This window comes from Hyla sarda, chromosome 8, assembly GCF_029499605.1.
Source record: "Hyla sarda isolate aHylSar1 chromosome 8, aHylSar1.hap1, whole genome shotgun sequence".
NCBI classification, from domain to species: Eukaryota; Metazoa; Chordata; class Amphibia; order Anura; family Hylidae; genus Hyla; species Hyla sarda.
The window spans coordinates 215,994,307-216,020,725 of record NC_079196.1 but is presented as its reverse complement, the minus strand read 5'-3'; the positions used below and the strand labels follow the sequence as shown (position 1 = coordinate 216,020,725).

General features: G+C 46.3%; 2 protein-coding genes across 11 annotated transcripts in view; one reads left to right on the top strand and one right to left on the bottom strand.

Moving 5' to 3' along the window:
* Positions 1–26,419, top strand: part of SLC5A10 (solute carrier family 5 member 10) — a 293,441-nt gene that overhangs the window by 193,114 nt on the left and 73,908 nt on the right. The window lies entirely within an intron of this gene.
* FAM83G (family with sequence similarity 83 member G) overlaps positions 1–26,419 on the bottom strand; it is a 54,749-nt gene that overhangs the window by 9,757 nt on the left and 18,573 nt on the right. For all 4 annotated transcript variants that reach the window (XM_056535546.1, XM_056535548.1, XM_056535547.1 and 1 more), the window contains exons 2-4: positions 20,936–21,103; positions 5,971–6,095; positions 1,599–3,105 (exon numbers count right to left, since the gene is read on the bottom strand). In XM_056535546.1, the coding sequence (XP_056391521.1) occupies positions 1,599–3,105; positions 5,971–6,095; positions 20,936–21,103 (1,800 nt within the window). The remainder of the gene's footprint in view (positions 1–1,598; positions 3,106–5,970; positions 6,096–20,935; positions 21,104–26,419) is intronic.

Below are 26,419 nucleotides of genomic sequence, written 5' to 3'. Positions count from 1 at the left end.
AAGACGGGGGTGTGACATCACGGCCATGCCCTTGTGACGTCATGCCACGTCCCCTCCATTAACGTCATTAGGGGGCGTGGCCGTGACATCACGTCCCCGTTTCAGAGGCAGCACAGAATGCCAGATGGCTGCAACAAGATTGCGAAGGTCCCCAGCAGCGGAACCAGGGCTCAAGTCTAGCAGGAACGCGTGGGAACAAAGTTCCTGCACTTTTTCTACAGCAGGAACACCATTCCCATTAGCAGGAGTCCTTCAGGACCAGCCCTTGAGTGGAAATCTTGAGTGAGTTCCCTCACTTTTTCCCCCAGGACTTGACCCCTTGGCGGAACCCCTGCGGTCATACATCTTATCCCCTATCCTTTGGATAGGGGATAAGATGTATAAAGTCGGAATACCCCTTTTAATCTCTGCGTACAGTAAGTGCTGTCCGAGTCACTACAGCATAGTGCTAGTTCAATTCCACGTCGGAACTTCTGTAGTGTGATCAGAGCAGCAAAATCCCATTAAAGTCAATGGGAGTCTGCTGCAATCCGAATCCTTGTGAAAATTCCGTAGTGTGAACTGAGCTTTTATGTTTCCCAGGGCGACCGGCAGAATTCTGAAAGCAGCTTTGGATAGGAAACGTAATAGATAATAAAATGTCTCAAAACTGCTACAAAAACAGTAAAGCAAAGTGTTCACAAAATCACTCAACTTATGTAGATGTAAGAGTTGTAGTAAAGAGGCGTGAACTAAGAAAAAATCGTCTGTAGACTGAAAAACTATTCAATGTGCTGCTTTTTATTTAATAAAAAAAATGGCGTATAGAAAACCAGGAATGTCAGCCAGCAAAACAACTGCAATGATCTGATTGGTTACTATGGACCACAACAACCGTAAGAGTCCATTTATGTGTACATGGCCATTGACTGGTTCCTGATACAACACTGAAAGGGGTACTCCACTGCCCCGGCGTTCAGAACATTTTGTTCTGAACGCTTATAGCAGGCGGCGAGGGTCGTGATATCGCGGCCACGCCCCTCGTGACGTCATGCCACGCCACCCCCCCCTCAATGCAAGTCTATGGGAGGGGGCGTGGCGGCCGCCACGCCCCCTCCCATAGACTTGCATTGAGGGGTGTGTGGCGTGGCATGACATCACGAGGGGTGTGGCTGGGTGAACGGCGGGTGCTGCACAGGACCCCCGCGATCGGATAGGGGATAAGATGTCTAGAGGCGGAGTACCCCTTGAAGTATATCCAGCAACCGTAGTCCCGCCACACAGAAATACAGCCTCAATACATTTTAGAGCACCCATAACGTCGGAGCACCTAGCACCTACTGTATTGTAGTCTTTCATAAAGATAAAATAGAGATGCGAACACATCAATGATCTGTAGATACGTCATTTTGACCACAGCTTTAATGGCTGCTGCTTCACGAATGTGAGGTCACAAGGTCAATGGGCCTTAATGTGAAGTAACAGAACCTGAAGAGCGTCTAGATGGAATGAAGTTTATTATTTAGCCTAAAAACCATCAATATTAGATCAAGTACATTCTACGAATCACTGGTCATACTGGACAATGGAAGATCACCTTCGTTGACACCAGTACACACCTGAGAATTGTCCAGACCATAAAGACGATCCTTCCTCTGTAAGGGGTTACTAGATATAACATACTCCTCCAGCATGGTTCTTTTCTTGCCGTTTTCTGAAGGATTCATTTCCATCAAGGAATGGGAGATGTTGAGGGGACTCAAGAAGCTTCCTCTACTAATATGGCCGTCACTGAGCTTCCTGTGGGGTGGAGGCCGTTCTCCATTGGAAATACGTTCGGAGCTCCTCCGGTGCAAGGACCCGGATGGATAATATTCCTCGGACATGGAGGAGGCATTGGATGGAGGTAGAGAACCAGAGCCACTGGACGAATACTCTGCAGGACACGACCTGAACATCCCGGCGTCATCTTCGTCTTCGGCATTGTGTTCACTCTCAATGATGATGTCGATCTCCTCTGCTTCTCTTCCTTCAGCGTCCACCCCGTTGACAGAAGGCACGGTGTTCTCATCTGTGGATGTGCTGGATCGGAGCGATCTAGTGTTTATTGCGTTCTTCATGGTAATGAAGTCTGTGACTTGCAAAGTCCGGGGTTTCGGCACCGGAGGCGGTTTGCCCCCGGCGGATGCTGAACTAGAGTTCCTAGACACAAGGTGGTGGTTGGCAGCCAGCGTTGCTATGCTTTCTGAGAAATTCTGTGGAGAAAGTACCTCCTGAGTCTCATAACTGGCTATTACTTCACCATCATGCTGCCTTATTGTACCATCTTCTCTTGGCATTGGTTCTTCTTGGCTGGCCTGCCTTGATAGGCTATTCTTTGTAGAGCTGGCTATGGATCCATGCTCTTGGCTATTCTCTCTGAAAGGATGACCTCTGCTGGGACTCTGGGCAGCCTCCATGTCTGAAGTGCTCTGGTTACGACCATCTTGTTCATGGCTAGGTTCCCTGTACATGTTCTTAGCTGACGGACTCTCCGATCGTTGCCTCATGATCTCATTCTCCCTCGTCTGCTGCAAATACTGAGCTGTTGCTTGAGAAGTGTCGCAGATCTTGATTCTGTTCATCTGAGATGGCTGCGCATTCCAAATTTTGGGGTCAACAATATTAATGTATCCTAGGATATCGCTACCCGGCTCCGGGTCTGGCTCCACCCATGTGGGGAGATACTGAAACATATCGGCTCTTTCCATGTCTTGCAGAGCCGGATGGATCTGCTGCTCGTACATCTGCTCTACTGGCATTACGCGCGGTCTAGGGGCCATCTTCTTGGCAAGCTCGGCTTCTTTCTTGGAGTCTTTGCCAGCCTCGCTGGCACTCTTGACACTAACCAGGGCATATTTGGGGTTAATCATCTTCTTGGCAATGGATTCTGCTTGCCCAGTGGGCAAAGAGGCCGGCTGTATCACTGGTTCCGGTTCCGGTTCATTATCCATTGTGACATTTTTTAAACTGACTCCTTTGGACAAGAGATAGAGTTCCTGGAACTGACGGTCAAAGGTTTCCACGACTTGGCCGGAAAGCACGGTGATCAGATTTCGGTCAATCCTCGCTGCTGACCAGGTGAAGCTGGGGAAGGGTAAAGGTAAAACATTAAGTACAGGATCTTATCATATCAACAGGACAAGCATTTACGTCATTACGTTAGTACATGTAGCAAACCATTCTGTGGATTGCCCGTCTTGTATACTGCCACCTTTCTAGTGATAGCTTGTTTGCTGCTTTGGAATCTGTAGTACAGTTAGGCCGGGTTCACACCACATTTTTGCAATACAGTTCCCGTATCCGGTTTTTGATCAAAAACAGATTCCTCAAAACCGGACTAAACTGTATCAAAACGTGTGTACAAATTTTTATCCGTATACGGTTTGAAAAAGGATATCCGGTTGCATCAGTTTTTTAAGAAAAAAAACTTATACGTTTTTAACTTTTCCCTAGTCCATTATGAATAAAGTTTCACTTATTTGATTGAAATTCCAAAAAATAAAAACTGTGCAAAGTCAAAAACCGTATCGCGAAAACCAGATGGAACCGTACGCACATACGGTTCTGTATGGTTCCCATTGACTCCCATGTTAAAAAATAAATAAAAAAAAAACATACGGTTTAATACGTTTTTTCATCCGGACCAGACCAAAAACTGTGGTAGGCCACGGTTTTCTGTCCGTAAAAAAACAAGTTAAAAAAAAAAACGTAGGGCTTGAAAAACGGAGACAACCGTATACATTATGGTGCATACACTTTTGAATGGGAAGTCTATAAGCACGGTTTTCTGTACGGTTGCATACGTTTTTTTTTTTTTTTATAAAACCGTATAGCAAAATAGTGGTGTGAACCCACCCTTATACCAGTGTTTCCCAACCAGGGTGCCTCCAGCTGTGGCAAAACTACAACTCCCAGCATTGTAGTTTTGCCACAGCTGGAGGCACCCTGGTTGGGAAACACTGAGTTATACAGTACAATGCTGTGACCCCCCACTGATGACCCCCACTGATGACCCCCACTGATCAGGAGAATGAGCGAGGATAAACACATGGCTTGTAGCGATTTTTATTTTTTTTTGTCCATAAGTATAAGGGATTTCTGAGAGCTGAGGAGTAACGTGCGCTCTCATTCTTCTGATCCGTGGGGGTCCCACAACCCCCGCAGACCCATCAAAACTTTTCACATGTCTCTAGGCTTTGGAGTTGCCCTCTCAAGCTGAGGCCGCTGTAAGAGTTACCATCAATCCTTCCCATTTTGTGCTGTCTGAATATCCCCCCTTTATGGGTTTGTGCCCCATGCAGTAATAACAAAGTGGAGATGACGCCCCAAATTTTACAGTCCTGGCTTCTAGTTCAGTAAATACTCTGGCGCCAGAAGACGTCTGTCTTGCCAAAGAAGAAAACAATTTGCACCTCGTAACTCCAATGAATTTTATGAAATTATAATTATTATAATCATAGAAGCAATAAGGATATCGGCATGTGATGGAGCTTGTCGGGGTTTGTGGATTGTTTTTGTGGATTTTTGAACAACTTCTATACATATAAAGATGCCATACTAACACCGAGATGTTTTTGGGCACTTAGACCGATAACACTTGTTCTCTTCTTCTTTTCACCTTTCCCCACCAACTCGCCCTCCCCTTGATGCCGCCCATCTTGCTGCTGCCTCCCCTTGGTCGCGATCTTAAAGGGGGTATTCCAGTGAAAAACTATTATTTTCATATCAACTGGCTCCAGAAAGTTAAACAGATTTGTAAATTACTTCTATAAAAAAAAAAAAAAATAATAAAAATAAAAAAAATCCTGCCAGTACTTATCAGCTGCTGAAGTTGAGTTGTTCTTTTCTGTCTGGTGACACCTCTGTCCAGAGTAGCAGCAAATCCCCATAGCAAACCTCTCCTGCTCTGGAGAGTTCCTGACATGGACAGAGGTGTCAGCAGAGAGCACTGGTGTCAGACAGAAAAGAACAACTCAACTTCAGCAGCTGACGAGTACTGGTAGGATTAAGATTTTTTTTAATAGAAGTAATTTACAAATCTGTTTAACTTTCTGGAGCCAGTTCATATGAAAAAAACATTTTTTTTTTCACGTACAGTGAAAAAAGATTTGATGTGTAGGATTTGAAGCTGCGTTCAGGCATTAAGTTTGCATTGAAATCTACAGCAGAAAATCCTGCGTATCAAATCTGCGCAGAATACTGTATGTGTGAATAGACCCTTAAAGGGTTACTCCGCTCTCCAGCGTCCGGAACATTGAGTCCGTCACGCCCCCTCCCATAGACTTGCATTGACAGTGCGGGACGTGATGGGGCGGGGCGTGACATCACGAGGGGGCGGGCGTGAACACAGAAGCCCGCACCCAGCATTCGGAACGCAATGTTCCGGACGCTGGGGTGCGGAGTAACCCTTTAAAGGGGTACTCCGCTCCTAGCATCTTACCCCCTATCCGAAGGATAGGGGATAAGATGTCAGATCGCAGGGGTTCTGCTGCTGGGGACGCCCAGGATCTCCGCTGCAGCACCGCGCTATCATTACTGCACAGAGAGAATTCGCTCGCCATCACGCCCCCTCCCATAGACTTGTATTGAGGGGGCGGGCCGTGACGTCACGAGGGGGAGGAGCCATGACGTCACGATGCTCCGGCCCCTGTATCGCTGGTCATTACGCACAGTGCGAGTTTGCTCTGTGCAGTAATGATAGCGGGGAGCTGCAACGGAGATCCCGGGGGTCCCCAGCAGCAGGACCCCTGCGATCTGACATCTTATCCCTTATCCTTTGGATAGGGGATGAGATGCTAGGGGCGGAGTACCACTTTAACTCCTCCTGAGCAGAATTTCCCAATTTTTTTATTAAAATTTGTATCACGTTTAACGAAAATGACGAATTAATCCAATCCATCCGACTAGTCCCCCAGCCCTCCTTCCATGGTAGCCCTTCTAGTCGCTTACCTGTAAGACCCACATACAGTTTTGTCTCCATCCACAAACATGAACTTCTGTCCTAGAGATCCCCTGAACTTGGTTGAGACTCTGGTGTAAAACTCTGCTCCCCCGATGCTACGGATCCTGAGGTTCTGCAAAATAATCAAAAAAAAGAAAAGAAGGTCAGTTTAATGGTTTCAGGAAGCCAGGTCCATAAATAAGATCAAGTAAGATAAAGTGATGCTGTACGATACCCATTAAAGGGGTTATCCAAGAAAAAAACTTATATATCAACTGGCCCCAGAAAGTTAAACAGATTTGTAAATTACTTCTATTAAAAAATCTTAATTCTTTCAGTACTTATAAGCTACTGAAGTTGAGTTGTTCTTTTCTGTCTAAGTGCTCTCTGATGACACCTGTCTCGGGAACTGTCCAGAGTAGAAGCAAATCCCCATAGCAAACCTCTTCTACTCTGTGCAGTTCCCGAGACAAGCAGAGATGTCAGCAGAGAGCACTGTTGCCAGACAGGAAAGAACAACTCAACTTCAGCAGCTGATAATTATTGAAAGGATTAAGATTTTTTAATAGAAGTAATTTACAAATCTGTTTAACTTTCTGGAGCCAGTTGATATAAAAAAAGAAAGTTTTTTCCTGGAATACCCCTTTAACTTTCTGGCACCAGTTGATTTAAAAGAAAATGTTTTCCAGTGGAGTACCCCTTTAACAAGTGTTTGGCCACAATCTATGATAAGTGTCTGGCCATATACGTGGTGTTATCCCAATATTAAAATCTATCCCCTATCCAATCACTGGGACCCCCACCGATCATGAGAATAAGGGTCAATAAAGATGCATCCATGCTTGGCCGCTGCTCCATTCATTCTCTATGGGACTTCCAGACATTGCCGAGCACTGAGGTCCAACAGATCAAGAATAGAGCGAAGGCCGAGCATGCACTTGAGGGACAACTTTCCATCCATTGCTGTTGGATCCCCCACTGATCAGATAAGATAGGGGTTAACTAATCTTGGGATAACACAGGTGACATATTCGTCTCTTAGGCTGCACGCACACCACGTTTTTGTTATTAAGTTCCCGTCTACGGTTTCAAGTTAAAAACTGTACGGAACTATATAGAAAACCATTATGCATTGACTTAACATTGTAAACCGTATGTCAAACGCATCATCCGGTTTAGTCCGTTTTGCGTCTTATACGGTTTTGTCCGTTTTTTTACTCGTACCCAAAACCATAGTCTACCATGTTTTTTGGTCCGGGTGAAAAATTGTATTAAACCGTATAATTATTTATTTATTTATTTTTTAACAAGGGAGTTAGAGATGAGCGAACTTACAGTAAATTCGATTCGTCACGAACTTCTCGGCTCGGCAGTTGATGACATCCTGCATAAGTTAGTTCAGCTTTCCGGTGCTCCCGTGGGCTGGAAAAGGTGGATACAGTCCTAGGACTGTATCCACCTTTTCCAGCCCACGGGAGCACCTGAAAGCTGAACCAATTTATGCAGGATAAGCCATCAACTGCTGAGCCGAGAAGTTCGTGACGAATCGAATTTACTGTAAGTTCGCTCATCTCTAATGGGAGTCAATGGGAACCGTACAGAACTGTATGTGCATACTGTTCCATCCGGTTTTCACCATACGGTTTTTGACTTTGCACAGTTTTTTTTTTTCTTGGAATTTCAATCAAACAAGTGAAACTTTATTCAAAACAGAGTGAAAAGTTAAAAACTTATAAGTTTTTTTTTCTTTAAAAAATGGATGCAACCGGACATAATTTTTCAAACCGTATACGGGTTCAAATTTGTACACACGTTTTGATACAGTTTAGTCAGGTTTGGAGGAATCAGTTTTTCATCAAAAACCTGATACGGGAACTGTATTGCAAAAACGTGGCGTGCATGCACCCTTACCATGAGACCAGTTGGTGGCCATGCTAACCCCTAATGGGAAAAAAAAAAACTTGGGTCAACCTCCCGTCGTCGGCTGCATCAACAATCGAGCAAGACGTCTTATTAAGGATCTGAATCCACTGCTCAAAAAAATAAAGGGAACACTAAGATAACACATCCCGTCCTCTCCACCTATCCTAATAGTAGTGATGATTCACACACCGAGACGTAATAGTGTCCTGAGAAAACATACGTGATACCACGGGATGTAGTAATAAGACACGGGAAGATCTGTTTACCCAGGAGGACGCAATCCTGTGCCATGTGACTGCCCGCTAATACATATACACAATAGGCACTCAAGACTGACAGCAGCAGGGGGGTTAATATATGGTGTCACAGCAATGTAACCAGACCAGATATCGGAGTGTCTATACGTAATAGGGTGTCCCCTTTGGCGACAGAGCGCTAATAATTCTTGTTTCTCTACATATGTCACCGACACGGACACCTTGCCCTAAAAACGTAAAAGAGCATTGAGGTGCGGCATAAATAATAAGGGGGGGGTACTTATTGTGTACTCGCTGTTACAGTACAGGTTCTACATTGTAGCAGCCATGGCTGTATCTCCAAAACACATATTTTCCATACAGGACATGCCGACCATCTGATGAAGTTTTTCCCCAACCAGGGTGCCTCCAGCTGTTGCAAATCGACAACAATCATGCTCGGCCACCGCTCCATTCACTATTTATAACTGTTTCACAACCAGGGTGCCTCTCGCGGTTGCAAAACTACAACTCCCAGCATGCCCGGACAGCCTTCGGCTGTCCGGGCATGCTGGGAGTTGTAGTTTTGCAACAGCTGTAGGCACCCTGGATGGGAAGCACTGATCTAATATGTATGGAGTTGTCCCAAATCTCCCCTGATGACAGGGAAAAGAAGGATCGGCACTTGGATTTCAACATGCTTGATCCATTTGGATAAGCTAGAGATATCTAAAAGGGGTACTCCGGCGCTAAAACATCTTATCCCCTATCCAAAGGATAGGGGATAAGATGCCTGATTGCGGGGGTCCTGCTGCTGGGGACCCTTGCGATCTCTTTGCAGCCCCCGGCATTCTATGCCAGGCTGCTGCTCCAGTCCCGGAAACCTCTGCGTTTCCCGGACTGGAGACGTGATATCATGACACACCCCCTTGTGACATCATGCCACCCCCCCCTACATTCATGTCTATGGGAGGGGCGGAATAGTCCATGTCTATGGCCGGAATACCCCTTTTAAAAGCAAATATAGACAAGGAGAGCGCTCCTAGTGTGATAACGTATTATAAAGAGGAGATGGAAAAAGCAAAAATGCTCACCGAGTATAGTTGTACTGCAACCAAGTACAACTATGGTTAAAGCGTGGGATAACCCTTCAACGGGCGAAGATCGGCAGCCGCTCCTGGCAAAACAGGTGAAGCACTCAGACGGATCCCTCCAAGGAACAGCCCAGGATAAAAGCAGCGCACAAGACTTCAAAGGTAAAATGGTTTATTTACCCGGCATGCAACGCGTTTCGCTGGACAACCAGCTTCTTCATTCATGCCTGATGAAGCTGGTTGTCCAGCGAAACGCGTTGCATGCCGGGTAAATAAACCATTTTACCTTTGAAGTCTTGTGCGCTGCTTTTATCCTGGGCTGTTCCTTGGAGGGATCCGTCTGAGTCCTTTTAAAAGCAGGAAAAAACGCAAAATGGCCTGTGTCCTTAAGGGTGTCTAAAAATATGTTGCAAATAACATGCGCCACAAGCACTAGATAACCCTTTAAGGCAGTGGTTCTCAGCCTGGGGTACAAATACCGCCAGGGGTACTTAAAAAAAAAAAAAAAAAAATCAGTAATGGCAGCTACAGCCACTGGTTACTGGTCTGGACCACTTTGAAAGAAATGGTTGGCTGACGTCACTGCACGAGGAGCGGAGCGGGAGGACAGCAAAGGGGAAGCGCAGGCACTCGGCTGCTGTGGGCAGTAACTACTAGGGATCGACCGATATCGTTTTTTTAGGGCCGATACCGATAATCTGTGGAGGTTAGGGACGATAGCCGATAACTTATACCGATATTCCGGTATAAGTTATCGGCTATTTACCCCCCCATAGACCGCCACCGCCGCCACCCGCTTCTCTCCCCCTGCCTGTCCGGGGTCCTGAGTCCTATCACAGCCACCGCGCCCCCTACCGCCCCACCGCACCGCCCCCATTGCCTCCCCCATCCCCGGTTTTATAATTGCCTGTTCCCAGGGTCCACTCTACCTCTGGCTCTGGTGGCGTCCTCCTGAGCTGTCACTGTGTGCACTGAGAGTGACGTCACGACGCGTCACGTCACTCGTCATTGCGCACAGCGTAACGCAGGACGCAGCAGGAGCCAGAAGTAGTGTGGGCCCGGGAACAGGTAATTATAAAACCGGGGATGGGAGAGGCAATGGGGCTGGGGCGGTGCGGTGGGGGGTGCGACGCGGGGCATTATCGGCATATCAGGAAGGTAATTGCCGATACCAATAATGCCCAAAATCGTGATTATCGGCCGATAATATCGGCCAAACCGATAATCGGTCGATCCCTAGTAACTACCATCAGCTTTGTTGTTCCACTGACCCTGCAGACTGGGGACCTACTGGAGCCATAACAATAGGTTACAATAGGACCAGTGGAGCACCAAAGCGGGACAGTATGGCAGCATACAACTATATATAGGGGCAGTCTTGGGGCCTACAACTATATATGGGGGCCGTCTGGGGGCCTACAACTATATATGGGGGCAGTTTGGGGGCCTACAACTATATATGGGGGGCAGTCTGGGGGCCTACAACTATATATGGGGGGCAGTCTGGGGGCCTACAACTATATATGGGGGCAGTCTGGGGGCCTACAGCTATATATGGGGGCAGTCTGGGGGCCTACAGCTATATATGGGGGCAGTCTGGGGGCCTACAGCTATATATGGGGCAGTCTGGGGGCCTACAGCTATATATGGGGGCAGTCTGGGGGCCTACAGCTATATATGGGGGCAGTCTGGGGGCCTACAGCTATATATGGGGCAGTCTGGGGGCCTACAGCTATATATGGGGGCAGTCTGGGGGCCTACAGCTATATATGGGGGCAGTTTGGGGGCCTAAAGCTATATTTGGGGGCACAGAGGGGGCCTAACAACTTTATGGGGACACAAAGCGGGTACTATTACTGTGTGTGACAATAAACATGGGGAGTTTGTAAATAGGTGGGTATTGTACTGCAGAAAGGAGCCTAAAATGTTTGTTTGGCTGGTTCTGTGGAGACGTCTTGTATGGGAGAAATCTTAATGACGGTCTAGGCCAGATAGAGAAGAAAAGAAAACAACTCCGGTTAGAGAAGACGTCATCTGTAAATCGGGGGACTGGGGAGATCGGGAGACGGGAACAGGGGGGCCTATTATAGAGGAAAGTAAAACATATGAATTATACTATAATCATTACAAAATGTCTCTAATAGGGGGGGGGTACAATTTTTTGGGAATGGGCTGTCAAGGGGAACTCGGGCAAAAAAAAGGCTGAGAACCACTGGTTTTAGGTACATTCACATGTGCAGGATTTGCTGCATATTTTCTGCAGCTGATGTTGCTACCCATCGACTTCCATACATGCAGCCGATCCTGTACGTGTGAATAGTTGCATTAAGGCAAATACTGGAAGGTCAGGTGAAACGTTTCCCACAGAACTGCAGTCACATGACAAGCTGGAACGCTTTATACGTTCATCGGTATCTTATCTAGAAGAAAGGAATTTATGGTTATATGGATATGAGGCCGGCAGTTGCCAGGCATGTGATGGGCCAAATAAAGGTGTGTGTGTGTGTACCATACAAGCCCTCAGACCAGTGTTCACCAACCTGTGTGCCTCCAGCTGTTGCAAAACTACAACTTTCATTATGCCCTAGATGTGACTTGACCAGGGTTTTTTTTTCCAACGTGTGGCTCTCAAGCTGTTGCAAGTTGAAAGGCTTTTAGGGGATGCTGGGAGTTGTAGTTGTGCAATAGCTGGAGAGCCACAGGTTGGGGAACAACGGTCTTGTCACTGTCACTGTTCAAAGGCTGGGACCTCCACCAATCGCAAGAATGGAGGTCCCTAGACAAGCTTGGTCACTGCTTTATTCACTGTCTATAGCAGTGTTTCCCAACCAGGGTGCCTCCAGCTGTTGCAAAACTACAACTCCCAGCATGACCGGACAGCCTAAGGCTGTCCGGGCATGCTGAGAGTTGTAGTTTTGCAACAGCTGGAGGCACCCTGGTTGGGAAACACTGATGTATGGGACCTCTGAACATAGCCTTTGGCTGTACTGGTATGCTGAGAGTTGTAGTTTTGCAACAGCTGGAGGCACCCTAGTTGGGAAACACTGATGTATGGGACCTCTGAACATAGCCTTTGGCTGTACAGGTATGCTGGGAGTTGTAGTTTTTCAACAGCTGGAGGCACCCTGGTTGGGAAACACTGATGTATGGGACCTCTGAACATAGCCTTTGGCTGTACAGGTATGCTGGGAGTTGTAGTTTTTCAACAGCTGGAGGCACCCTGGTTGGGAAACACTGATGTATGGGACCTCTGAACATAGCCTTTGGCTGTACAGGTATGCTGAGAGTTGTAGTTTTGCACCAGCTGGAGGCACCCTGTTTGGGAAACACTGGTCTATGGGACCTAAGAACATAGCCAAAGGCTGTCTAGGCATGCTGGGAATTATAGTTTTGCAACAGCTGGTAGCACCATGGTTGGGAAACACTGCTCTATGGGACCTAACATAGCTGCAATGCTGTACTTCAGCAGTTCCATTGCAAGTAAGTGGGGTGGCATCCATTTTGGGGTGGACAAGCGAGGGGATAAGCAGTTAGCCATTCATCGATAAGGTAGTTTTCCTGAAACTTGTGATAGGGGTTATCCCAAAATAAAAACAGTTAACTCACAAAATGGCACAAAAAGCGATGCAAACATCCACCTCTTTATACCATCTAAAGATATAATTTTATGGCATTAAAACAGACCAGGCTGGGCCAAATAGGAGCTGCACGCCTCTTAATAAATTCGTCGCATTTTACTCCGTGCACTTCGGTGTATGCCTGTCGTAAAAAAACTTTATCCTTAGTAAATTTTCCCCACATATTTTATAAGAATGTTGGAAAAGTTTTTATATACTACCGGAAAATTCTTCTTAAAAAGCAAATTACTTAAAAGTTCCTGTGATTCATTCCAGAGGAAACCACATTTTTATTAGTGTTCTCCATTAGGGTTTTACCGAGATTGGGCTGAATTCTGGGAAATATACCCAAGGAAACTTAAAAAAATCCTAAAGAACATTTAAAGAATGATAAATGAATCCTAAAGAGCAATAAACTAATCCTAAAGAATGAAAGAAAAAACCTAAAGAACCCTAAGGATAAAATAATCCTAAAGAACCGTAAAAAACTATTAACAGACAACCCTAAAAGAATCCAAAAGAACCCATAAAGAACAAAAGAATCCTAAAGAACTCTAAAGTAATATAATATAAAGTAAAATAATAATAATAAAAAAACAATAAAAGATCCCTAAAGATCTCTAAAAGAATTCTAAAGAACCCTAAATAAACAATAAAAGAATTCTAAAGCGAACCCTTAAAGAATGCTAAAATCTAAAGCCCCCTAAAAGAATCCTAAAGAACCCTAAAGTAACAATAAAAAAATTCTAAAGCGAACCGTAAAGAACAATAAAATAATCCTAAAGAACCCTAAAAGAATCCTAAAGAACCTTAAAGGAACAATAAAAGAATCCAATAGCACCCTGAAAGAATCCTAAAGAACCCTAAAGTAACAATAAAAGAATTCTAAAGCAAACCGTAAAGAAACAATAACAAAAAAAATATATACTAAAGAACCCTAAAATAATCCTAAAGAACCCTAAAAGAATCCTGAAGAACCTTAAAGGAACAATAAAAGAATCCTACAGCCCCCTAAAGTGATCCTAAAGAACGGTAAAGGAAAGATGAAAGAATCTTAAACAATAAAAGAATCCTAAAGAACGATAAAATAATCGTTAAGAACCCTAAAAGAACAAATAAAACCCTAAAGAACCCTAAAAGAATCCTTAAGAACCCTAAAAGAACAAATAAAACCCTAAAAGAATCTTAAAACAAGGATAAAAGAATCCTTAAGAACCCTAAAAGAACGATAAAAGAATGCTTAAGAACCCTAAAAGAACAAATAAAACCCTAAAATAATCCTAAAAGAAGGATAAAAGAATCCTAAAGAACCCTTAAAAAACTCACCCATAAACCCACACCCATAAAAATAGCTAAAGAAACCTAAAAGAACCTTTTAAGAACTCATGGAAAAAAAACTAACAAAAAGAAGTCTGGACAGAAATTATGTGACCACCAGCCGGCTGACCACCATATTAACACCCAGACTCGATTGTGGTCTCCTGCAGACACAGTTTGGAATATTTTGTAGTTTTCTCACGATAAGACGGGCGCTTACGTATCACCAGCTTCTCAGAAGCAGGCAGACAGCAGAATCCTAAGGTGTCAGACAATAAAAACACAATGGTCTGTGGGAATACACCCCCTCCCACCCATCCTAAAATGATGAAATCCTGCTCTCCCAAACAAACAGACCCCCCCTCCCCCCTCGGTATGCATTCTATACATTGCATAGCCCGCGCCCTGCCCTCTGGATATAGACTTCTGGAGGAGCTTCGACACCTTCATACAAAAGAATCGTTAAGTAATACTCATTTACCCAAAGCTCTTGCTGATGGTTCTCACCTGGCTTTTCCTGAATCCTGAGAACAACAGTGGTCTCAAAACTGTGGACCTCCAGCTGTTGCACCACTACAACTCCCAACCTTGGGGCTCGTCTGGGATTATAACAATAAATTTAACAGCAACATTTGGTGGCAACATTACCAAAACACTGAATTCATTCATATAAAACAGTGGTCTCCAAACTTTGGACCTCCAGATCTTACACCACTACAACTCCCAATTTGGGGGCTTGTCCGGGATCATAAAAATAAATTTAACAGTAACATTTGGTGGCAACACTACCTAAACAATGAATTCATATAAAACAGTGGTCTCCAAACTGTGGACCTCCAGATGTTACACCACTACAACTCCCAACTTGGGGGCTCGTCCGGGATCATAAAAATAAATTTAACAGTAACATTTGGTGGCAACACTACCTAAACACTGAATTATTATAAAATCGTGGTCTCCAAATTGTGGACCTCCAGATGTTGCAAAACTCAAACTCCCAGCAGGCCCGGACAGCCGTTGGCTGTCCGGGCATGTTGGGAGTTGGAGTTTTGCAATATCTGGAGGTCCACAGTCTGCAGACCACTGCATTACAACATACCTAGCTGGGGGGCCAACCCTATAAGGTGATCGTGTGATGCTATTATTATTTGTAGGTGGCACCATAAAATCATCTGACTTCCCTCCAATGGGTACAGGGTCCACTATTCCCGCACAGGTGAGGACGGTGACATCTCTTTACCTGTCAGATCAAACAGAGGATAAGGGAGGAGCTGCCATCTGGCTGTTTGCTTCGGCATCGCCCATGTATCTGATGAACTGGAGGTCAAGGCGTTCCATGACATGGGTGGGGCGCAGCGATGGGCCATAACCCTTTCCTGATGCTATTACAGATGTCTTGAGGTGCCCATACACCCTTAATAGCTGTCAGCCAACAGACTGTATGTATAAGACAATACATAAACCATGTCTCAGAGGAGAAAATCACTGTCAGACACTCCTGGCGCTGAAACCCAACATGCCCGATCCCTCATTTGGGCCACATAAGATAATAAGTGGGCTTTCTCGGCTCTAATGTGTAATGGCACTTTAAAGGGGTACTCCGGTGGAAAACTTTTTTTTTAATGAACTGGTGCCAGAAAGTTAAACAGGTTTGTAAATTACTTCTATTTAAAAATCTTAATCCTTTCAGTACTTATTAGCAGCTGTATGCTACAGAGGAAATTCATAAAGAAAATAATTTCTTTTTTGTCTTGTCTACAGTGCACCTCTGTCCGTGTCAGGAACTGTCCAGAGTAGCATAGGTTAGCAATGGGGATCTTCTCCTGCTCTGGACAGTTCCTGATACGGGCATCAGGTGTCAGCAGAGAGCACTGTGGACAAGACCAAAAAGAAATTCAAAAAGAAAAAAATTTCCTCTGTTGCATACAGCTGCTAGTAAGTACTGGAAAGGTAAAGATTTTTTAATAGAAGTCATTTACAAATCTGTTTAACTTTCTGGCATCAGTTGATTAAAAAAAAAAAAAAAAGGTTTTCCACCGAAGTACCCCTTTTAGGTGCCATTACATATTAGAGCTGAGAAAAGAATTTCCTCTGTACCATACAGCTGCTAATAAGTACTGGAAGGGTAAAGATTTTTAGATTATAATTTATAGAAGTAATTTACAAATCTGTTTAACTTTCTGGCACCAGTTGATTTTAAAAAAAAGGGGTACTCCGGCGCTTAGACAAAGAATAGGGGATAAGAGACCTGATCGCGGGGGTCCCGCCACTGGGTACGCCCGTGATCTTGCATGCCACACCCCGTTAAAATCAGTCCCCGGAGCATGTTCGCTCCGGGACTGATTACTGTCGATCACGGGGCCGGAGCATTGTGACGTCACGGCTCCGCCCCTGTGTGACGTCACGCTCCACCCCCTAAATGCAAGCCTATGGGAGGGGGCGTGACAGCTGTCACGCACCCTCCCATAGACTTGCATTGAGGGGGCGGGGCAAGACATCACATGGTGGGCAGAGTCGTGACGTCACGATCTTCCGTTCCCGTGGTCGGGAGCCAGAACCTCCAGCGCTGCCAGAAGCAGACACAGGTGGGTGCTGCATGCTATATTGCAGGGGTCCCTGGCTGCAGGACCCCTGCGATCAGACATCTTATCCCCTATCATTTGGATAGGGGATAAGATGTCTAGGGGTGGATACACCTTTAAGGCTACCCATACACATATTTATAATACATTTTTATAGTCCCCCTAGTTTTTTTAGATGTACGTTGGCCAAACCTGCCGATTTTGTCGGGATCGGCTGACCATCATGCCTGTATCGGGGCCTCCTGACTCTCCCACAACAAATACAGTTGTACGTGTTGTTCTTGGGGAAATAAGACCCCATTATAGGTGTCTGGCAGCAGCTTTCTCTCCATCTTCCCATTGTTAACATATGCATGCTCAGCCAAGCAGAGCAGGGGAAGCGAACAGGAGAGATAGCTGTCGGGCGACGGCTGTCTTATGTGTACGGGGCAGCTTTATCCATAGATTAGTTAGCATTTCCTAATAGGTTTATTGTCCCTCGTGGGAATGTGAAATTGGATTGCAAGCTCTTGGGGCCAAGACGGGTCGGAGTGATTACAAACTCTAGTAAACAAGTGACCGTATATACTCGAGTATAAGCCGACCCGAATATAAGCCGAGGCCCCTCATTTCACCCCAAAAACCAAGAAAAAGTAATTGACTCGACTATAAGCCTAGGGTGGGAAATACATCATACCCGCCCCTGTCATCATCCAGACCCCGTCATTATCTCCCCCCCCCCTTCATCATAACTGCCTGTCAATATCTTCATCAGTGGTCTTCAACCTGCGGACCTCCAGATGTTACAAAACTACAACTCCCAGCATGCCCCCTTTTGTTTTGTACTCGCCTCCCCTCGGCGGGAAGTTAGGGTGAGCTGGTCCGGGGCCATCTATGCTGCAGGGACCGTCCAGGGGGGATGGTTAGCTGTTGCGGGCTGTCCATTTTTACCTGGGGGGGCCCTCTTCTCCGCACCTGCCCCGGACTAGTGACGTTGCCTTGACGATGACACACAGTCGGTCGTCGTCAAGGCAACGTCACTAGTACGGGGCCGGGCACGGAGCGGAGAAGAGGCCCCCCCGGTGAAAATGGACAGCCCGCAGCGACTAACCATCCCCCCCAGACGGTCCCTGCAGCATAGATGGCCCCGGACCAGCTCACCCCAACTTCCCGCCGAGGGGAGTACAAAACAAAAGGGGGGGGGGGGGGGCTGGATGATGACGAAGGCCGCAGTGGTCTTCAACTTGCGGACCTCCAGAGGTTGCAAAACTACAACACCCAGCATGCCCGGACAGCCGATGGCTGTCCGGGCATGCTGGGAGTTGTAGTTTTGCAACATCTGGAGGTCCGCAGGTTGAAGACCATTGAGAAGGGATTGACAGGCAGAGAGTTCACTCGAGTATAAGCCGAGGGAGGCGTTTTCAGCACGAAAAATCGTGCTGAAAAACTCGGCTTATACTCGAGTATATACGGTATATTCATGCTCAAATTGGCACTGCAAAAGATCAAGTGCTAAGTTCCTGGGGGGGGGGGGGGGGGGGGGCAATAAGTTGAGTGCCAGAGGCAAATTTCTGGGTTATTGTTTACCTGGCTCCTAGAATGTATTCAGTCTGGTCTATAGGTGCCGAGGGCTACCATCAGGGAAACAGGTTTTAAAGGATGGGTTCACCTCTGGTAATAAGAGGCACTAAGTGTGTCCGAACCACTTATCTCCGCAGCTTTATTAGTTATCACAATTTAAGGCTGCGGCAGCAGGATATCTGTTTAAACCTCCTGCAACTTTGTTGCCCGAGACTACAGAGATCAAAGACTTGTATGGGACTTCGAATCCGTATCCTGATCGCCACAGTGTGATCAAAGTTACGCTTTAAAGAGGCAGACCGTAAATATATGATTAGTGATCAGCAGAACAAAGTGCTGCGGCCCCTCACGCTTGTGGCCGTGCCCGGTACTGCAGCTTGGCCCCATTTTAGTGTGTTTCACCCATCACCCTCTCTTCTCAATAACACAGGGCTGAACTCTGACCTCCGTCCCCTCACCTCCCCCTGTCATCCCCTTCATGTGTCACTTTCCCTCCTCACTAATCACAGTTCTTTAGCACCTCTCAACATTCGCCGTGCGACAAACCCAACCCCTACCGGAGAGACACTAGAGATGAGAGGATGGGCCCCCTGCAGCCATATGCCTGGCTTCCCTAATATCTACACATAGGGGGAGATTTATCAAAACCTGTGCAGAGGAAAACGTGCCCAGTTGCCCATAGCAACCAATCAGATCGCTGCTTTCATTTTTATGAAGGCCTGTGTAAAATGAAAGCAGCGATCTGATTGGTTGCTATGGGCAACTGGGCACGTTTTCCTCTGCACAGGTTTTGATAAATCTCCCCCCATAATCCCCATCACTAGTGAATCCCTATTTATGTGCAGGTCCTCACAGGCAGGGAGGCACCCATGGGTGCTCTGGAGGCTCCTGACACCTCAAAAGCAGGAGATAGTCCCAGGCAGGTGGTCCCTCCGCTCCAGAGATGACAGCAAGAATCCCAGCGTGCACACACCTGCTATACAGCGCTTCATGATATATCGCACAAGCCTGAGGAATATTACTCCGATCCAGCACTGCACCCTGTCCGGTCGTGCATGTCCCTGCTATATACCATAAGAGTCGGAGGAGGGGGGAGGTGGGGACAGAGGGAGACCCGCGGCAAATACTATAATGGGGCCCCCTGCCGCTTCATCACATCATGTCTCTCAATTCTGGGAAAGGAAGGCCCAAAGCTTGTTCCCTACACCCTTCCCAACCCTTTTGCCTTTGGCTCTGGCCGTCTTGTTGGTGACACTGCTGTGATTGTGGGGCAGGTGGGGGAAATCCAAAAATGTATATAACCAATAACAAGCAGGTGGTCCCTTCTGAAAGTTCTCATCGAAACAGAATGGGCTGCCATAGATATAGGTCATAAAATCCGTACGGTATTCATATTGCATAACATTTTGGGAACTTAAAGGGTTACTCCGCTGCTCAGGGTTTGGAACAAACTGCTCCGAACACTGGAGCCGGGAGCTCGTAACATCATAGCCCGCCCCCTCATGGGGGGGTCCCGCCCCGCCCCCTCAATGCAAGTCTATGGGAGGGGGCGTGACGGATGTCACGCCCCCTCCCATAGACTTGCATTGAGGGGGCGGGGTGGGACATCATAAGGGGGGCGGGGCTGTAACATCACAAGCTCCCGGCTCCAGTGTTCGGAACGCTGAGCAGCGGAGTAACCCTTTAATCACTCTATATTCATTACTCTGTGTTCTAATTCTTTACCATTTTTTTTTATAATATCTCTTCACACTATGGAAAGTTGATTTTAATGGGATTCCGATGCGTAGTTTACAGTAAGGAAGTTTCGTATTGGAAATCCGACATGGACTCCGACATTACTTCTCCGGGGAACTGAACGTTCTAGACATTTATCTACTATCCACAGGACAGGGGATAAATGTCTGATTGTGGGGGGGTGTCCAGTACGGGGCCCAGGCTACTTCCGCGTCCTTGTTCTCCGACTTCCTCTGCCCCCCCCCCCCCTCCCTGACTCTTGTGGTATATAGCAGGGACATGCACGGGCGGACAGGGTGCAGTGCTGGATCGGATTAATATTCCTCAGGAGTCCTATTGCTATGAACGGGTTCCGCTGCACAGTGCACACTACGAAATTCTGACATTTCCCCACATCTTGCTTATTCTTTTCGCAGAATCCACACGGAATACATTGCCGTCTATGAGGATGGCAATGTCTGCATGGCCCTAGCGCCGACAATCTGAGTCAAAAATGATTTGCTACAATCACATCCAGTCTGGACAATCGTCTGTGTTCTAGTCTATCTCTTGTTCTGTTTCCTGTTTGTTACAATGTATCAGTGCAGGGTATATCAGCCTGTTTGGCTCACTAATCAGTCCAGGAAGCCATGAAACTTCCTTTCTGGGTGACCAATATTTTGGCACATCCATGGGGGGGGGCACATCCATTTTGGCACAACAAGGCCTCCATACACGTTAGATAAGTGTTTCCCAACCAGTGTGCCTCCAGCTCTTTCAAGACTACAACTCCCAGCATGCCCGGACAGCCTTCGGCTGTCCGGGCATGCTGAGAGTTGTAGTCTTGAAAGAGCTGGAGGCACCCTGGTTGGGAAACAGAGTTAGATGGTTGTCAGGTACGGATGAAATGACGGGAAGTGTCACTCACTTTGAGGTGTCCTCTGTGCATTTGCGCCTTCTCGCACATCTGTAGGAAATACTTCACTTGTGACTCATTGAGGATGATGTACACCGAGATCTTCCTCTTGTATCCTGCGTCCAGCATATCCTTAAATATGTCCACGTCAGTGAAGAGGTCCATGACCACCGCAATAACCTGAGGGGGGAAGAATAGGGATACGTTAGGCCTCATAGACACTTTCTGAAGGTTCATGCTGCTCTAGACTGTCCATCCGTATACATGACGCTCTAGACTGTCCATTCATATACATACCGCTCTACACTGTCCATTCATATACATGCCGCTCTAGACTGTCCATTCATATACATGCCGCTCTAGACTGTCCATCCGTATACATGACACTCTAGACTGTCCATCCGTATACATGACGCTCTAGACTGTCCATCCCTATACATGCCGCTCTAGACTGTCCATCCCTATACATGCCGCTCTAGACTGTCCATCCCTATACATGCCGCTCTAGACTGTCCATCCCTATACATGCCGCTCTAGACTGTCCATCCCTATACATGCCGCTCTAGACTGTCCATCCGTATACATGACGCTCTAGACTGTCCATTCATATACATACCGCTCTAGACTGTCCATTCATATACATACCGCTCTAGACTGTCCATTCATATACATGCCGCTCTAGACTGTCCATTCATATACATGATGCTCTAGACTGTCCATCCGTATACATGCCGCTCTAGACTGTCCATTCATATACATGCCGCTCTAGACTGTCCATCCCTATACATGCCGCTCTAGACTGTCCATCCGTATACATGCCGCTCTAGACTGTCCATCCCTATACATGCCGCTCTAGACTGTCCATCCCTATACATGCCGCTCTAGACTGTCCATCCCTATACATGCCGCTCTAGACTGTCCATCCCTATACTTGCCGCTCTAGACTGTCCATCTGTATACATGCTGCTCTAGACTGTCCATCTGTATACATGCTGCTCTAGACTGTCCATTCATATACATGCTGCTCTAGACTGTCCATTCATATACATGCTGCTCTAGACTGTCCATTCATATACATGCTGCTCTAGACTGTCCATCCCTATACATGCCGCTCTAGACTGTCCATCCCTATACATGCCGCTCTAGACTGTCCATCCCTATACATGACACTTTAGACTGTCCATCCCTATACATGCCGCTCTAGACTGTCCATCCTTATACATGCCGCTCTAGACTGTCCATCCTTATACATGCCGCTCTAGACTGTCCATCCCTATACATGCCGCTCTAGACTGTCCATCCCTATACATGCCGCTCTAGACTGTCCATCCCTATACATGCCGCTCTAGACTGTCCATTCATATACATACCGCTCTAGACTGTCCATTCATATACATGCCGCTCTAGACTGTCCATCCATATACATGCCGCTCTAGACTGTCCATTCATATACATGCCACTCTAGACTGTCCATTCATATACATGCTGCTCTAGACTGCCCATTCATATACATGCCGCTCTAGACTGTCCATTCATATACATGCTGCTCTAGACTGTCCATTCATATACATGCCACTCTAGACTGTCCATTCATATACATGCTGCTCTAGACTGTCCATTCATATACATGCCGCTCTAGACTGTCCATTCATATACATGCCGCTCTAGACTGTCCATTCATATACATGCTGCTCTAGACTGTCCATCCATATACATGCTGCTCTAGACTGTCCATCCGTATACATGCCGCTCTAGACTGTCCATCCGTATACATGCCGCTCTAGACTGTCCATCCGTATACATGCCGCTCTAGACTGTCCATCCGTATACATGCCGCTCTAGACTGTCCATCCGTATACATGCCGCTCTAGACTGTCCATCCGTATACATGCCGCTCTAGATAGTCCATCCGTATACATGATGCTTTAGACTGTCCATCCGTATACATGCCGCTCTAGACTGTCCATCCGTATACATGCCGCTCTAGACTGTCCATCCGTATACATGCCGCTCTAGACTGTCCATCCGTATACATGCCGCTCTAGACTGTCCATTCATATACATGATGCTCTAGACTGTCCATCCGTATACATGCCGCTCTAGACTGTCCATCCGTATACATGCCGCTCTAGACTGTCCATCCGTATACATGCCGCTCTAGACTGTCCATCCGTATACATGCCGCTCTAGATAGTCCATCCATATACATGATGCTTTAGACTGTCCATCCGTATACATGCCGCTCTAGACTGTCCATCCGTATACATGCCGCTCTAGACTGTCCATCCGTATACATGCCGCTCTAGACTGTCCATCCGTATACATGCCGCTCTAGACTGTCCATTCATATACATGATGCTCTAGACTGTCCATCCGTATACATGCCGCTCTAGACTGTCCATCCGTATACATGCCGCTCTAGACTGTCCATTCATATACATGCCGCTCTAGACTGTCCATTCATATACATGATGCTCTAGACTGTCCATCCATATACATGCCGCTCTAGATAGTCCATCCATATACATGCCGCTCTAGACTGTCCATTCATATACATGATGCTTTAGACTGTCCATCCGTATACATGATGCTCTAGACTATCTATATACATGATGCTCTAGACTGTCCATCTGTATACATGCCGCTCTAGACTGTCCACCTGTATACATGCCGCTCTAGACTGTCCACCTGTATACATGCCGCTCTAGACTGTCCACCTGTATACATGCCGCTCTAGACTGTCCACCTGTATACATGCCACTCTAGACTGTCCACCTGTATACATGCCACTCTAGACTGTCCACCTGTATACATGCCGCTCTAGACTGTCCATCCGTATACATGCCGCTCTAGACTGTCCACATGTATACATGCCGCTCTAGACTGTCCACCTGTATACATGCCGCTCTAGACTGTCCACCTGTATACATGCCGCTCTAGACTGTCCATCCGTATACATGCCGCTCTAGACTGTCCATCTGTATACATGCCGCTCTAGACTGTCCATCCGTTTCCAGCCTTAGCCCATAGGTTGCACCTGGCATTGCATCTTATCTGCAATACCAGACACAACCAACATACAAAAGTGGCGCAGTTTCCACACAAAATGCAAAGCAATATCTGCCATCCTGGACAACCCTGGGATGTGCGACTGTGTTTTGACAATGTACAATAACCTGGTGTGTTCTCTGCTCTGGGCAAAGATGACAGGTCACCAGGAGACGCGAACCCCGCTGCCTTACTTGCACTTGTTGAGTAATCTGTTGCAAAACTACAACTCCCAGCATGCCCGGACAGCCTTCGGCTGTCCGGGCATGCTGGGAGTTGTAGTTTAGCTGCAGCCGGTGGGAAAACACTGCTATATTATAGACATTGTGGGAGATTTATCCAAAGGATACAGCGGAGCATTATTTATAAAAAAAATTACTAAAAATGTTTTGGTTGTCATTGGTAACAGACAGCGCTTTAGCTCAACCGTTGTCAGACATGTGACTGGCCACTGTACAAGTGTCATGCGATCTCCCACAATGCAAGAATCTTATATCTAGCTGCGGTGCGGAGCAGCTGGGTTGTGTTTCTCTACTAACCTACTTCACACCGTATCTTTCATCGGTGTCGATTTTCCCACACGCCCAGCGCAAAACACGAAATAATCCGCCAAGTATAATTACTGCTCAGCCGGGGCGCATCCTGCCCGGCGTGTCATTACTCATGTGAGGAGATGGCGTCCCTGAGGACTGAATGTTTAAATGGGTTATCCAGTAAAAAAAAAAAAAAAATAAATCATATCAACTGGCTCCAGAAAGTTATACAGATTTGTAAATTACTTCTATTAAAAAATCTTAATCCTTCCAGTACTTTTCAGCTGCTGAAGTTGAGTTCTTCTTTTCTGTCTGACAACAGTGCTCAATACTGACACCTCTGTCTGTCTCAGGAACTGTCCAGAGTAGGAGCAAATCCTCATAGCAAACCTATACTGCTCTGGACAGTTCCTGAGACAGACAGAGGTGTCGGCAGAGAGCACTGTGTTCCAAAAAGAAAAGAATTTCCTCTGTAGTATTCAGCAGCTAATAAGTACTGGAAGGATTAAGATTTTTTAATAGAAGTAATTTACAAATCTGTTTAAAGGGGTACTCCGGTGAAAACCTTTTTTCTTTTAAATCAACTGGTGGCAGAAAGTTAAACATATTTGCAAATTACTTCTATTAAAAAAATCTTAATCCTTCCTGTACTTGTTAGCTACTGAATACTACAGAGGAAATTCTTTTCTTTTTGGAATTCTTTCTGATGACATCACGAGCACAGTGCTCTTTGCTGACGTTATTATAATAATAAGAATAACGCTTTATTTATTGTTGTCCTTAGTGGGATTTGAACCCAAGTCCCCAGCACTGCAAGGCAGCAGTGCTAACCACTGAGCCACCATGCTGCCCTTAGCATATATCTGCTATGCACGGTTGCTACAATGGACAGAGATGTCAGCAGAGAGCACTGTGCTCGTGATGTCATCAGTGTTCCAAAAAGAAAGGAATTTCCTCTGTAGCATTCAGCAGCTAATAAGTACTGGAAGGATTAAGATTTTTTTAATAGAAGTAATTTACAAATATGTTTAACTTTCTGGAGCCAGTTGATTTAAAAGAAAAAAGGTTTTCACCGGAGTACCCCTTTAACTTTCTGGCACCAGTTTTCCACCGGAGTACCCCTTTAAAGAGGTTGCATGAGATTATGAATAAAGGTTTTGCGTTTTTTTGTTTTTTTTCTTCCTCATAAACAGTGCCACCCTCCTCCTTAGGCCCTGTTGGGTATTGCCGCCTCTTAGATTTGATGAATCTACCTTGATACTTTTTTAGGTATACTCCGATCTTGAGGAGGATCCTAACGTAAAATCTAGGAACGCTCATTGACTTGGGGGCAAAAAATTCTTAGCATTCTTAACCCCTACATCATCAATGACTATTCACATGCAGGCCTGGGGGAAAGTTGGCTACGGCAGCGGACCCCCGACCAAGCCCTCAAGACCCATCAGTACGCTGTAGTACGCTGCCCCCCAATACTGTTTACAGATATGCTGTGTATTGCAGTGGTCTCCAAACTGTGGACCTCCAGATGTTGCAAAACTACAACTCCCAGCATGCCCGGACAGCCAACGGCTGTCCGGGCATGCTGGGAGTTGTAGTTTTGCAACATCTGGAGGTTTACAGTCTAGAAACTGCTATAGCGTAACTTTGCCCCCTTTGAAGCTAGTTGACATGTAAGATGCCCATAGAGGTGCCCAGGCTTTGGAGGAATTTCGACATATCTGGGGGTCCACAGTTTGGAGACCACTGCTATAGTGTAACTCTGCCCCCATAGAAGGCTGTGGACATGTAAGATTCCCATAGAGGTGCCCAGAATTTGGGGGAGTTGTAGTCTTGCAACATCTGGAGGGCCACAGTTTGGAGACCACTGCTATAGTGTAACTCTGCCCCCATAGAATGCTGTGAACATGTAAGATTC